Source organism: Protomyctophum parallelum (assembly GCF_964188405.1).
Source record: "Protomyctophum parallelum genome assembly, chromosome: 7".
Classification (NCBI taxonomy): domain Eukaryota; kingdom Metazoa; phylum Chordata; class Actinopteri; order Myctophiformes; family Myctophidae; genus Protomyctophum; species Protomyctophum parallelum.
The window spans coordinates 26,103,299-26,119,405 of NC_139705.1; the positions used below are offsets into that span (position 1 = coordinate 26,103,299).

At 47.4% G+C, this 16,107-nt stretch overlaps 1 protein-coding gene across 1 annotated transcript in view; it reads left to right on the forward strand.

The window, feature by feature from the left end:
• Positions 1-2,165: 2,165 nt before the first annotated feature.
• The window catches only part of celsr3 (cadherin, EGF LAG seven-pass G-type receptor 3), a gene marked incomplete at its 5' end in the record, with an annotated part of 152,753 nt that continues 138,811 nt past the window's right edge, over positions 2,166-16,107 (forward strand). Inside the window, 3 exons of the mRNA XM_083769735.1 lie at positions 2,166-4,598; positions 5,075-5,227; positions 5,729-6,161. Of these exons, the coding sequence (XP_083625861.1) occupies positions 2,166-4,598; positions 5,075-5,227; positions 5,729-6,161 (3,019 nt within the window). The remainder of the gene's footprint in view (positions 4,599-5,074; positions 5,228-5,728; positions 6,162-16,107) is intronic.

Genomic DNA, 16,107 nt, shown 5'->3' on the forward strand with positions numbered 1-16,107 from the left:
GGGCACACAGTTACAACAACAGCTACTATTACTACTCCTGCGATATTAAATCCCCCTCAAACTTCAATTCAGCATACTTACAGGTGTCAGATTTATATTCGGGCTCATGCCCACAAACCATTAACTCCCCTTTAAACTGCAATTTTAAGAAACTATTCAAAGCGGCTCTGATTGATTACATTGAAGCCATTGGGGAAAACGCCTTAGATGCGGTCGGCCAGCACGGCCCGGCTTGTAATTGTTCTCATTTGGGCAGGCACAATGTTATCGATCCCAACAGCAGAGGCGGAGAGGGGGGAGGTGGTGGTGGCTGTTTGACTGGCAGAGGAGAGGAGCCAGGCCAGGCCCTCTGCCAGCCGTCCCCTCCCTGCTCTCGCTCGTATCTCGCCACGGAGGCGCCACCAGCGTGCAGAGCGGACAGATGTTCTTCCTCCGCCCCGTCCGGGATGATAATAATCGCCGGTATGTCTCGCCCAGGTTGTTGTGGAGATAAAGGAGGGGAGAGCAGCACCACCACATCTAAACATTGCCATGGCAAAACCACGATAGTGAGGAGGAGGGGAAACAGAGGGGAGGAGTGGGGGAGAGGAAAAAATGAAAGAGGAGGAGGAGAAGGGGTGAAGCGAGGTAACAAACACGTTAATTTAGCTAATTATCCGGATAATGATTTGGCGTTTCCGACTGCAACGCTCCTGCACTGGCCCGATAATGGCTTTCGGCGGGGGGATTCAACACCGGCAAGCCAAGGTCAGAGCACCCACACCCGGGGAGAGAGCAGGGTGTTACCCCGGCATTGTTTTGGACATTTGGAGATAATGGAGAACGGGGAAGGACATTTGGCCGAGTTTATGAGTCCTCCCGGGGGACACATGGCAGTGAATAATGTCGACATCATCCAATTTACCCCTGCCGGCGTCACAGAGATGCTTGCGCAATGTTTTCTGTCAATCAAAAACACAACTGCTAAATTTAATTTAAACGCATCAAAACATCCACACCGTCTGCTGTCTTTAGGCCTAACCACTGAAACGCTGACAGAATACCGTCAAAGTGAGCAAATACTAACTGATTTTAATTTATCCACAACTAAAGAGCGAACTACTGCCCCCGAACTTGCCAGTGACTCAGCTTTTGTCATGCCTGTTATGTTTCCTGATGGTCCATCAGCCAAAAAGCACTCAGCCAGGGCAGTTATGTCCCCTCTTCTTACTCATCCCCCTGATGGAATTACCGCAGAACACCAGTCGTTTTTCTCGGAAGTCATGCTGCACCATGACTCACTCTCACCTGTTAACTCTCATTCCTCTTCTGTGGAGGAGGATGATGTGATCTCAGCACCACGGACAGCACGCCACGCCAAACTCTTTGAAAACTCATCTTCGTCATGCGAGTCCTCAAACTGTACTAATATACACCCTGCACGTCACCTCCAGCTTGCCTTCGTTCCACGTCAGCGGCCGTTGATTGTGGTTTTGTGGAGTAAACCTAACGCCAACAACGATAACAACCTTGGAAGTTATTATAACCTAAACAACAACAACAACAACAACAATTATGGCCTTGGCGACAAGAAACGGGGCGAGACTCGTCAAGCCGAAGGAGCACATAATAGCAATTCAGAAACTGGACAGGTGTCGTTGGAAGATATGGACGGAATTCCGTGTTCCCACACACGGCATCAGCGGGGTGCCGGTGCACCCGGAGAGTTTGTTCACGCTGCGTGCACCGACACTGACAGCCTCTCTACCGACGGCTTAGCCAGCGACCAGGGGGCCACGCGTCTGCAATTAAAATCCGGTGAGCGGGTGCCATTAGAGCCTAAAGGTGTCAGTCAGTTGGAGATGAGACAGATGGGGGCCGGGGGAGAGGTGGAGGAGAGGGAGGGAGAGGGTGAGGAGGGGTCTGCCGCTGCTGTTGGGCGAGGAACATTGCATATGGGGGAGGGGGAGAAAGAGATCCGAGAGGCGCAGCAGAGAGAGAAAGAACCAGGGGGAGAGAAGGAGGTGGAGGAGGTGAAAAGGGAGAGGAGCAGCGACGGGACAACAAAGAGAGAGAGCAGTCAGACAGATGTGAGTGTAGACGGGCAGAGAGAGGGAGAAATGCAGAAGAGAAGAGAGAGCGAAGAGAGAAAGAAAGGTCAGGAGAGGGGTAGTAGTAGCAGCACCATGCGCTTCACACAGGCCCAGAAAGGAGGAGAGATGAAAGAGCAGCAGGCTGATGAAAGCCGAGAGGGGGGTGAGATGGAAGAGGGAGCCGGGGAGGTGGCGGAGGAGAGGCATAGTTCAAGGGGAGAGAGGAGCCTGGAACGACTGATAATGGTCGCAGATGATGAAACGTGGCTGGAAGAGAGGGAGAAGAAGGAAGTGTTCATGGCATGGCCTCGCTCTCGGCGGGCCGCTAACAGGCACCCCCACTTTTCCCAGTATAACTTCCAGGTCCAGATACCCGAGAACCAGCCCGCAGGTTCCTCGGTCATGGCCATGTCTGCTTCCGACGCGGACACAGGAGACGCCGGCAGGGTCAGCTACTCCATGGCGCCCCTAATGAACAGTCGCTCAACGGATTACTTCCACATCAACGCAGACTCAGGCCTCATCTCCACCACTCAGATCCTAGACAGAGAACACATGGACTTGCATTACTTCCGCGTCACAGCGACCGATCACGGCAGCCCCCGACTCTCTGGCACGACCATGGTTGCGATCACGGTCTCCGACCGTAACGATCACTCCCCCAAATTTGAGCAGACAGAGTACAGGGAGACCATCAGGGAGAACGTGGAGGAGGGGTACCCCATTTTGCAGCTCAGAGCCACGGATCTCGACTCGCCGTCCAACGCCAACATCCGCTACAGGTTCGTGGGCGACACGGCCGGCATGGCGCGAGCCGCGTTCGAGATCGACCCCCGCTCCGGCCTCATCACGACGCGCGGCGCGGTCGACCGCGAGACCAACGAGCACTACACGCTCCAGGTGGAAGCCAGTGACCAGGGGAAGGAGCCCGGGCCGCGCTCGGCCAACGTCAAGGTCTTCATCACGGTCCTGGACGAGAACGACAACGTCCCTCAGTTCAGCGAGAAGCGCTACGTGGTGGCGGTGCGGGAGGACGTGCGTCCGCACTCCGAGATCCTGCGCGTGAGCGCCACGGACCGCGACAAGGACGGCAACGCCGCCGTGCACTACAACATCATCAGCGGGAACAGCCGCGGGCAGTTCTCCATCGACAGCGTCACGGGCGAGATCCAGGTGGTGGCGCCGCTGGACTACGAGGCGGAGCGCGAGTACACGCTGCGCGTGCGGGCGCAGGACAACGGACGCCCGCCGCTGTCCAACAACACCGGCATCGTCAGCGTCCAGATAACGGACGTCAACGACAACCCGCCCATCTTCGTCTCCACGCCCTTCCAGGTGTCCGTGCTGGAGAGTGCGCCCGTGGGGAGTTCCATCCTCCACATCCAGGCCATAGACACGGACTCCGGTGACAACGCCCGCCTAGAATACAGGCTGACGGGAACCAGCCCCGACACGCCCTTTCTCATCAACGCCGCCACGGGCTGGGTGACCGTGAGCTCAGCGCTCGACCGGGAGTCGGTGGAGCACTACTTCTTCGGCGTGGAGGCCAGGGATTACGGCGTGCCGCCTCTCTCCGCCACGGCGAGCGTCACCATCACGGTGATGGACGTCAACGACAACCGGCCGGAGTTCCTCCAGAAGGAGTACTACGTCCGCCTGAACGAGGACGCGGCGGTGGGCACCAGCGTGATGACCGTCACGGCCGTCGACCGAGACGTCAACAGCGCCGTGACCTACCAGATCACCGGCGGCAACACCAGGAACCGCTTTGCCATCAGCACGGCCAGCGGGACGGGGTCGCTGACCCTGGCGCTGCCGCTGGACTACAAACAGGAACGCCGCTACGTGCTGACGGTCACCGCGTCGGACCGCACCCTCCACGACACCTGTCAGGTGCACGTGAACATCACCGACGCCAACACACATCGACCCGTGTTCCAGAGCGCCCACTACTCGGTGAGCGTGAACGAGGACCGGCCTCCCGGCAGCACCGTGGTGGTCATCAGCGCCACGGATGACGACGTTGGAGAAAATGCCCGCATCACTTACTTCCTGGAGGACAACATCCCGCAGTTCCGCATCCACAACGTGTCGGGAGCTATAACCCTCCAGGCCGAGCTGGACTATGAAGACCAGATGACATACACCCTAGCGATCACAGCGAAAGACAACGGCATCCCACAGAAAGCTGACACCACGTATGTGGAGGTGAACGTGAATGACGTGAATGACAATGCCCCCCAGTTCCTTAGCCCGCGGTACCAGGGCACGGTGAGCGAGGATGCACCCTCGTACACCAGTGTCCTCCAGATCTCAGCCACCGATCGCGATGCGCACACCAATGGACGTGTCCAATACACTTTCCAGAATGGAGAGGATGGGGATGGGGATTTCACCATTGAGCCCATGTCTGGTATCGTCCGCACCTTTCGCCGCCTCGACCGGGAGAGTGTCCCCTTCTATGAGCTCACGGCCTACGCTGTGGACAGAGGGATTCCACCTCAACGTACCCCTGTCCATATTCAGGTAATGAAACACTTTTATTGATGATATTAAGCCCTATATTTTCATCCGTACTAAACCACTTATTCCTAAACTTTTTTTTACCATCTTGAACATTTTTGAATAGTTCAACTAGCTGATCTACATTGACACATTGTGAGCTTGTAGATTGGCTATTTTAACTATTCAATTTTATTTCTTCAATAAAAAATATAATAATAATAAAAGTAGAAAAAAAGGTGTAGGTATAAGGGGTTTAGCATGGATGAAAATAGAGCCTTACATCTCCTATTGTTGCATATTGAAATAAACCATAGTTTTTTAATCAACAATGTACGCACACATTGTCTTTTGCATGGTACAGTTGCTTGCCATGTTTTCCATGTCAAACTGTATCAATCACATTTTTCATAGTGATGTCAAACTATCAACCCCTTCAGTCATGCTTGAAACACTGTACTGTACATTGTAGAATATTGTATTTTATTGTATTTGACCAGGTGACAGTGCTGGATGTGAACGACAATGCCCCAGTGTTCCCAGACGAAGAGTTTGAGGTCCTGGTGAAGGAGAACAGCGCAGTGGGGACTGTAGTTGCACAGATTACTGCCACCGATCCTGACGAGGGAGCCAATGCCCAGATAATGTACCAGGTTTGTTAATGCCTTATTTCATTTATTTTCGAATTATTATTGTGGGACTGATGTTCCCGTACTGTGACGTCAACAGTTTACAACAGGTTTCTATATCTAGATCCAAGAACAAACATGTTAACCCATTCTGAACAGGAACCCCTTTTGGCGTTTTAAGCATTATGTTATGCTTCAGCTGTTGAAAAATAGCAGATCTACAAGCTCATAGCGCGGCACTCTGTGTCACGCTATGAACTTGTAGGTCTGCTAATTTCTTTTTATCGTGAAAATGTGGCGCAAATCTTTGAATATATATTCTTTCAGAGCGAACGTTTTTAACTCATATCTTTGCTTCTGGAGGTCCCTGGAACTACATATTTTCAGTTGGAGGTCGGCGGCATAATACATTTTTGGGGTTCTTATTGAGAACCACTGATATAGAAACATGAGGTTTTTCAGGATTTCTTTTTTAATTTTGACGTCAGGCCTAATATTTTCCTCCCCTCTCTCCTCCAAACCTAGATCGTGGAGGGGAACATCCCGGAGATCTTTCAGATGGACATCTTCTCCGGAGAGCTCACGTCGCTCATCGACCTGGACTACGAGACGCGCAACGAGTACATCATCGTGGTGCAGGCCACCTCCGCTCCCCTGGTCAGCCGCGCCACCATTCACATCCGCCTGGTCGACCAGAACGACAACCGGCCCACCCTGCGGGACTTCCAGATCGTCTTCAACAACTTTGTCTCCAACCGCTCCAACAGCTTCCCCGGCGGCGTCATCGGCCGGGTCCCCGCCCATGACCCGGACGTCTCGGACCGCCTCTACTACACCATCGACCGGGGCAACGAGCTGCACCTGCTGCTCCTCAACCACACCAGCGGCGAGATCAGGCTGAGCCGCAAGCTGGACAACAACAGGGCCCTGGTGGCCCCCATGCAGATCACTGTGACAGGTAAGAGATGATGATGTGTGTGTGTGTGTGTGTGTGTGTGTGGACCTGAGGTTGATTCTACAAATGCCTTCTAAATCCTGTCAGTCGTCCTCAAAGTCTTTCATGTCAAGGACCACCCATAAACTATAGCCTATGTAATTGGCCGCCGACCCCAATCTGAAAATATGTTGTTCCAGGGAACCCCCCCCCCCCCCCCCCCCCAAGAAGCAAAGATTTTAGTTAAAAACGTTCGCTCTGAAAGAATATATATTGAAAGATTTGCGCCATATTTTCACGATAAAGAAATAGCAGATCTACAAGCTTCCTAGCGCGGCATTCAGCGCTATGAGCTTGTAGATCTGCTATTTTCCAATATCTAAAGCATAACATAATGCTTGAAACACCAAAAGGGGTCCCTCCCCCAGAATGGGATAAGGATTCAGGAATGCGGAATTACATTTGTGAAAGAGATATACAGTATATATGGGCTGTATTTTGCGTGTCTTAAGTACCAGGTCTTATTACTTAACTTAAGACCTGGAGGTGGGATCAATGCCATTTGGCTATTCTGAGTGTCCAAAGAGCATTGACCACGCCTCCAGGTCTTAAGTTAAGTAATAAGACCTGGTACTTAAGACACGCAAAATACAGCCCATATAGAGTTAGTTGAGAGTGTAGAAAGAGAGAGAGAGAGAGAGAGAGAGAGAGAAGGAACAATGGAACCAGTGAAGGCAGTCTGTATACCTGTAAGGTGGATCAACAGGTGGACGCGGGGGGAGAGTTCTGGAGGGAGAGAAGATGTGCAGAGAGATTGAAGGAGTAGTTACAGTATGCACTGATTCTGTTCTCAGAATGAGTTCTGTAATAGAGAGAGATTGAAGGAGTAGTTACAGTATGCACTGATTCTGTTCTCAGAATGAGTTCTGTAATAGAGAGAGATTGAAGGAGTAGTTGGTGTATGCACTGATTCTGTTCCCAGAATGAGTTCTGTAATAGAGAGAGATTGAAGGAGTAGTTACAGTATGCACTGATTCTGTTCTCAGAATGAGTTCTGTAATAGAGAGAGATTGAAGGAGTAGTTACAGTATGCACTGATTCTGTTCTCAGAATGAGTTCTGTAATCTGCCCTTTGTAAGAAAATAAAATGTGACACTTAAGCCTATATGCATTGTAGGCTGTCACGAAAGGGAAAGAATGTTCAAATATTAAGCATTTTTCTGAATAAGGAATCTTCTTTCCTAAGCTACACGGTGAGACAAACCTCAAATGACACTTTTGAGAGTGGAGCCCTAGTGGAGACTATTTGTGACTCTATTGGGGGTTTTGTGAGGATCAACACAAATACTGTAAAAAAAACAACAACAACAAAAAGCTTGAGCGTGCACTGTGCAGTCCTGTGGGTTGTAACTTACCGATCAAAGCCATAGAGTTGTAGTTGGGGGAGTTGTCAGGGGAGTCAGGGGAGCATTGTTGCTTTGAAGGCTTTGTCATGGTGCTTATGATGCGCTAGCAGCACTGTGCATTAACACTGTGGTTGTACTCTGTCAGAAGGGCTTCTATTGAGAAATGCAAGCTTGGGGAGTGTGTTTGTGCGAGTGTGTGAGTGCATGCCGGCGTACAGTTGCCCTATTTCTGCTGCTTTTATGTCAATGACATGACAATATACCGTTTTATGCATGTTCATTTCTGTGGGTTTTGGTGTGTGTGTGTGTGTGTGTGTGTGTGTGTGTGTGTGTGTGCGTGTTTGTGTGTGTGTGTGTGTGTGTGTGTGCGCGTGCACTTGCGCGCATGATATGCTTCTTCTAACTCACCTTTTCAACAGCCTCTCTCGCTCTCTCTGGTCTCTCAACTCCTACCATGCCTCTCTCTCCTCATCTCCTTGTCTTCCTTGCTCCGTCACTTCCATAACCAACGGTCTTCCTTTTGCCGTACCACGCTTTCTTATTTTCTCCCCTCTCTCTCTCTCTCTCTCTCTCTCTCTCTCTCTCTCTCCCCACTGTACGTCTCTTCTTTCTCCTGCTCTTCCCCTTCTAATGTACTCGGACTGCTCTCGTCCTCTTTCCACCTGTAAATGGTAAATGGTGCCTTTATATACAGTAGCGCCTTTATCCGAGGCACTTCACATCAGTGTTGTTTTTGGCAGCAAATTTAGATTTTTAGTTTTAGTCATTGGTCTCTTGAATTAGTTTAGCGTTAGTCTAGTTTCAGTCGACTAAATATCATAAGATTTTAGTCGACTAAATCTACAGTTGCATCTACAAAATGCATTTTGGAGGGCCTTGATGCTGTCGTAATGACTGATTTTACACTTGCTGAAAATTGCCGATCTACAAGATCACAACGTGTCACAGCGCGACGTGTTGTGAGCGTTGTAGATCGGCTATTTTCAGCATGCAACCAAGTGTAAAATGACTTATACTGGATCTCTTGTGCACTAGTCCCTTCCTAACATTTTAGTCTAGTTTTAATTTGTTGACGAATTCATCTGTATATTTAGTCTTAGTTTTAGTCATCATAGCTTAGTTTTTATGTCGTTTCCATTTAGTTTTTGTCCGTGAAAAAAGGTAGTCGACGAACATCTTTCGTCTTAGTTTTAGTCGACGAAAACAACACTGCTTTACATAGATTGTGCTTTTAGTGCACCTGTCTACCAGACAGTACAATATGCTGCTCTCCCAGAAAACACGCCCCTCTCTCTCTCTCTCTCTCTCTCTCTCTCTCTCTCTCTCTCTTTGTCTTTATGTCTCTCCCTCTTTATTGCTCCGGGACACAATGGTTAATATGAGATCATGATGAAACGAACAGAGGGGCGGGCATCAACTGTCACATGCATCCCCTGTTGCTTTCCTCTCCTCCCCATCCCTCCATCCATCTCCCTCCCATGTCTGTCTGTCTCTCCCTCCTCCTCCTCCACTCAGAGATTAATATACAGTATGGTGCATTTTGCATCCTAGTTTATAGTTAAGGGACGCAATAAAACAACGACCTCTGCATCCACGGGATGCACTACTGTACTGTTTTTTATTCTAGTTTATTTTGCTAGCTTTAGTTATAATACTCATTTCTTCTTCTGTTTTCTACATGAATATAACCACATTATAACCATATAAAATAAAATGGGAGTTAAATGCTGCAATTTGTAAAAATGTCTAAATATGACTCCTAACGTCGTTGAAGTGGGACTCATAAAATGTCCCTGCAGACTCATCTAAAAGACCATCCCTGCATCCCGGGACTCATTACATTGAAAACCTATTTACATCACTGTCCCACTATTCACTTATGGTTTTTGTCCGAGTCCATCAGTCCATCCACCCGTCTGCCTTTCCCTGCAATCCCTCAACATCTCTTTCCCATGTTTCATCTCCTTCTTCATCCCTGCACGCAATTTCTGTCATTCCTCTTCTCTCCGGGTTTCTTGTCCTGTCCATCTCTCATCTGTTCCATGCTCCTGTACTCCATGCAACCATCCACACAGTATTATTTGCTTGTTCATACATGGGCAACTGGCGGCCCGGGGGCCACATGCGGCCCCCACCTTCACTTAATGTGGCCCTGCAGGTTAATGTCAGAATTCTGATATAATATTGGTTTCAGCTGTTACAATTCCACAACATGCAAACATGGCCCGCTTTAATTACTTCAGTCTAAATTAGTAGCTCAATGCTCAACACAAGTATAGCCTAATTAAAGGCATTTGAAATGACATAAAAATGTTCATTTTCAGGATTCCAATTCAAAAATAGCAAAAGATCTTTCAAGATTTCAATTCGAATAGCAGATCTACAAGCTCAATGCGACGCGTTTTGAGCTTGTAGATATGCAGATATTTCTGCTACGACAGAAATGTGGCCCTCTGGAGTGAATGTGTAAATATAGTGGCCCTCTGGAGTGAGTGTGTAAATATAGTGGCCCTCTGGAGTGAGTGTGTAAATATAGTGGCCCTCTGGAGTGAGTGTGTAAATATAGTGCCCCTCTGGAGTGAGTGTGGAAATATAGTGGCCCTCTGGAGTGAGTGTGGAACTATAGTGGCACTCTGGAGTGAGTGTGGAAATATAATGGCCCTCTCCATCGTCAAAGTTTCCCACCCCTGCTCTACAGAATATCCTTCTTCTCCCCCTATGTCCAATGTCCATTCTCCTTCTCCTCTCAGTCTCAGCTCGCTGTTCTCTTTCTTCCTCTGTCCTGTCCTGTCCTGTCCTGTCCTGTCCTGTCCTGTCCTGTCCTGTCCTGTCCTGTCCTGTCCTGTCCTGTCCTGTCCTGTCCTGTCCTGTCCTGTCCTGTCCTGTCCTGTCCTGTCCTGTCACACACACACACACACACACACACACACACACACACACACACACACACACACACACACACACACACACACGCACGCACGCACGCATGCACGCACAGACACACAAGAGAGACAAGAGGATAGAGATAAGAGGATATGCCACAACTGTGTGTGTGTCTGTGTTCTCATGTGACTCTGGTTGTAGTGAGAGTGTATTCATGCTTTTCAGTGAACAGTATTATCTACTCATGACAGAGAGTGTCTGGGAATATTCTCTCTTCTCTGGTACTTCCTCCATTCAAACCTCATCTTTCTCGTCCTCGTCCCCCTTATGGTTTCTCTCTCTTTTTCTGTTTCTAGTCTCCTCTCCTCCTCTCCTCTTCTCCTTCTCTCTTTTCCTCCCCTCTTCCTGCTGCATGCACATCTGTTCCTCTCTCTCTCTCTCTCTCTCTCTCTCTCTCTCTCTCATGTATGTAATGTACAGTATGGGCATTAGTTCCAAGGCACGATTCTCAGGATAATTGACATATTTAGGGTGAGCAGAGATTACAGTAAACGGCGGGATTCATTTGTCTCATGAGAGCCATCTGAGCTAACATACACATGTACACACATCAAGCGAGCTTTGTGATCAAGTCTTGGCACATAAGGCTGAGTTCAAACAAAATTCAATATAAACTTGCAACGCTGCAAAAGAAAAAAAAAAGAAGGTCAACTTACTGTCAGTTCCTGGATCACGGTGAGAGAGTCTTCAGGGTGAACTCTCATACGAGCCTACAGCTTTTTACTCTGGAGTCAACCTCTGGTACTACTGGAAATGTAGTGTATGCACAATTACACATCCCAACTAGAAAAAGTGCCCCTCGGGGCACAGGTCTCCACCAGGGCAGGTCAGGTTGTGGCCTCCTGGTGGCGCTATAATAGGCCAATGTGAAAAGGGTGACTCTCTCCCCATGCCTTCGGCCTGGTGGAGACAATAAAACAAGTCCTGAAGATGCCTGATGGTAAATTACATGGCAAACGTCAAAAAGACGGTAATTCAATAACCGTTGTTATTCTGTTATTCTGGGAAGAAGGTGTGAAAGAAAGTGTATCACAAGTAGATAAAATCACCCACCCTTGACAAAATCACCACAAGTTTCCCTAGAGCAAAGCATTCAACCCAGAGAGCTTTACATGGAGCTGCCCAGTACTAGCTACCAGTAGGAGTCTGGTTGTCATGCTTCAGGGGTTTACTGTAGAAGAGCAGCATTTCTTCCCTGAATAAGTAAAGTCTTATTTCGCAACATTCTGCCAACAAAATAAGCAAATGAAAAAGTCCAGACTAAAATTTGCTCTTTCAAAAGCATTCACATCATGTTGAATTTGCAGGTCTTCATTAAGTTCACTGGGTGCCAGGGAGTGTCAGGCTGTACTGCATACAATACATCTGACGTGTGCTTTTACATGCCAAGGGTTATTTATCTTCGAAGCCTGTTAGCTGTTCCCTGAAGGGGAGCTGTCTGACTGCTGGAGAGCCAAGCAGCGTTTCTGTCTTCTGCTTGGTATAGATTTATCCGATATTTTCAGTTTCTTCAGTTTGTAATGCTGATGAATGATATAGCTGTTAGTAAGCTTATCAAGTCTGCAAAGTGACACTTGCTTTGCTACACTACCAATACATTTACACAGTAGGTGATTTACATGTGTTGTCGTAAACCCACCAACATACAGTATGAACATACAGTAATTGATGCTGTGTTGTAGCTGTAAGCCCATCAGTGGTAATAATGTAAGTAATGGCTAATTGCGCAGCAGCGTCGTACACTGAAAATGGCAGATCTACAAGCTCACAAGATCAGCGTGTCACAGTGCGCGACACCGTCATGTAACTAAGTATGAATCAGGCTTAATCCATTCCCATCATTGCTGTAAACCCACCAATGAACCGTAATTCCGACATTACTTTGGTTCATACTGTAGGTCTTTGCACTGATGTTAGTTGTAAGCATGATCATCATGTTGGCTTCTGGTGGACATTGTTGTTAAAATTCCATTTTTGCCACGGACATACTAAACGAGAGAACAATGATATTGCCAGAAACACACAAAGGGATAGCCCCGAATGACCATGCCATTTGTACACTCTCAGAGTTATGGGGGGGGGGGGGGGGGGGGGGGAGTTATTATACACCTTTGCTGTTTCTAAACCCTCTACACTTAGTTGAAAAAGACAACAATTCTAGCCCTAAGCAATGCTGAAAGTCACTGAAGCCCTAGCCCAAGCTTAAGTCAACTCAGAGCTTGCGTAAGCCAAGATGGCATGAATAATAATTTAATTCACTTGCAGGTCAACTGGAAAAGGCCCTGTAGCATTTACTTTCCTGTACATAATGTTGGATGAAAAGCATAACAAGACAAAGATCAGAATACCACTACGGCTATGTTTCCACGACCGAAAAGGGCATTTCACCCAGCATGCACTCTGTCTCTATACTATACTTGGAACTATATTTAAGCTTTTGTGTTAATTGTTTTCACTAGTTTGATGATAATTACTATATATATATCTCATAGTCATGCTTTGTTGCACTTTGAACTACAGGGAATCAAGTCATTGTGCCATGTCACTCAAAATACATAACGGTTAGTCATTTGAAACTTATGTTCCCTGTCGTATCCATTTCATCACTTCACGGAGCTGTATTTAGCCCTACTTGGATTCAGTGTCAGTGTTGATTGCACTCACTCGGAAAGACAAGGTCAAAGTATTGACTCTATCGTTAACTCTCAAGACAAATGAGGCAGTACAAGATTATTTTCATACTTACGGGGGAGTATGTACAGAGTAAGACCTGTGAAATACCCCTTGAAATGTATTTATAACTGATATCTTGTGGTGACTTAGAAAAGGACATCTCTACCTTTATGGCTTTGGAAGAGCTCTGTTGAGGGGGGGGGGGAGTCTGAACTTTCTAAGTTAAGAGGAATAACTTTTAATTCTTTATTTAATTTAATAAATTAATAAATTAAATCTGTGTGAGGTTGTTGTGAGTTCAGCGGACCGTAAACAGGAGAGAGAGAGAGAGAGAGAGAGGGAGAGAGAGAAAATGCATGAAAGGTCATTCGCCAAATTCAACCCCATATGACTTTTAATACACGTGTGTGTGTGTGTGTGTGTGTGTGTGTGTGTGTCTGTGTGTGTGTGTGTGTGTGTGTGTGTGTGTGTCTGTGTCTGTCTGTGTGTGTGTGTGTGTGTGTGTGTGTGTGTGTGTGTGTCTGTCTGTGTGTGTCTGTCTGTGTGTGCTGTGTTGACCTGGAGTTTACTGCATGGCATGGGGGGGGGGGGGGGGGGGGGGGGCTAACAAAGAGACACGAGGAGAAAGGGAAGGAAGGCGATAGAAAAATGAAGAGTATGCGACAGGGGAGGGGAAAGAGAGAGCACATCAGGCTGTAGTGAAGCGGTAAGCCCACGAATACGTTTGTACATAGGCCAGTACACAAGGGTCAGCACCATGGATCATGTTGTATACAGTTTATGTTCTGGATTAGATCCTGCCGCACAGCAACATCTCACCATTACAAATGGATAAAATTAACACTGAGCGGTGTGTGTGTGTGTGTGTGTGTGTGTGTGTGTGTGTGTGTGTGTGTGTGTGTGTGTGTGTGTGTGTGTGTGTGTGTGTGTGTGTGTGTGTGTGTGTGTGTGCGTGCGTGCGTGCGTGCGTGCGTGCGTGCGTGCGTGCGTGTGAGAGAGAGATAGTTTTTGTGTATGACTAGTTCTATTTCAGTTGAGAGATAGTGTATTCATGCTTTGCCATTGACTGTATTATCTGCTCATGACAGAGAATGCCATGGGAATATACTGTATTTGCGTGCGTGCGTGCGTGCGTGCGTGCGTGCGTGCGTGCGTGCGTGCGTGTGTGTATGTGCGAATGAGAAGGGAAACACAGCAATCCAATTAAAAAACAAGATGCCATGATAATTCAGACTCCAGACATCTACATTTATTTTCTTTTATCTTTGATAATGGTATAACTCAAATAAAGTGTATATCATGACATTTTGTTTTAATTGGTTCTCACTTATGCTCATTATAAGATGGCACCATTTCCATCTAGTCGCTCTGCATCTCAGAGGTGGGCTGTGGGCAGTCCATCAACCAGAATTAAAATAAAGCTAATAAATTACAGCCTTTCTCTTCCGGGAAAGTTATCACGGTGAAATAGAAGCCACTGTACTTGGCATCAATAATAAAAAAATGGAAATCTGAAATTTCCTAAACTAAACTGTTGATGTCATTGGTAGGCAGGATTCTGAACCGTCTACATTCCACCTATGAGACACAAAGTGAGTGGTTAAAAATAAGACAAACACATTAAAACCCTGAAAAGACACCATATTGTACCATAAGAATGTGCTTTTACACACACATACTCGCTCAACTATATATAAGTGTGCTTAGGCAGAGTGCATCATCTTCTACTATCTTTATCTGTAGTGTAATGGTTGCAGGCACAAAGGCATTTGTGTGTGTTCATGCATGCGTGCGTGCGTGCGTGCATTTGTGAAAGTGTGTGTGTGTGTGTGTGTGTGTGTGTGTGTGTGTGTGTGTGTGCGTGTGTGTGTGTGTGTGTGTGTGTGCGTGCGTGCGTGCGTGCGTGCGTGCGTGCGTGCGTGCGTGCAGGTCCCAAGAGGACTTCTGTGTACTTTCTAGTTCTGAAAGTAGATTTCTACAACATCAAATATGCAGTTACATTGTCCTGCATGCAGCATAAACCTCTTTCTTTTAGTATTAATCTTCCTAGCAACATCCAGATCAACTAAGTGGGAAAACACTGGATGGAGATTGGGAACGGCATATCTCACTCAGCAACCCCAATGACCTAGATATACAGTATAGATATTCAGACCAGCTACGGTATAGCAAGTTAGAAACCACACTAGCCTGGGCCAACTTTGGAAGCAGTCCATTAGGGACCAGTAGTTGCATTTACAAAGTCTCGTCTTGCGTGTCTAGTGTCTACCGGGTACTTCTCATCACATCACTGGCTTCTTCTACTTATGTTCCATGGACAGGATGTGCTGTCGTGCATTCCTGATGCAACTGTACTTAAGCCTTAGTGTGCTTGCAGTGCTCAGAGCAATAAGCGATGGAACTTAGAAAATGAAATCATCTTGAAGCAAAAGATAGAAATTGCATAGTAACAACAGAAGCTGTGGCACTTTTCGTGAAGTGTCTAAGCTCTAATAAAACTATATTGGCTCACGGTGGACAACAGAGGCTTAATGCCAGGGGTATCTGCTACGTTGAGACATAGACAAATGCAGGATGACGTCGTGCTCACTGTTCGAAGATGTTGTTCATAGAGTTGCGGTAATCTCATATCAGCACCAGGAAACATGTCTGCTCCTGGTTAAAAAACCCCGAAACCAGCTCATTCACAAAGGAAGGACTGTCGGAAAACAATGCATTTAACACCCATCATGATGTACTGTAAAAGCATCCGGTCATGAAGTCAGCAAGGCCACCATAGACTCTACAGCAGGGATACTCAAAAAGCTGAACCTGTGGGCCACATTACAAAAAATCACACCTGTGTGAACCGAGTGGTGCAACTCCCCTCTCTCCCCCCTTCTCTCTCTCTCTCTCTCTCTCTCTCTCTCTATTATGGATATCAATCCGCGTCGCTGACAACTATTTTT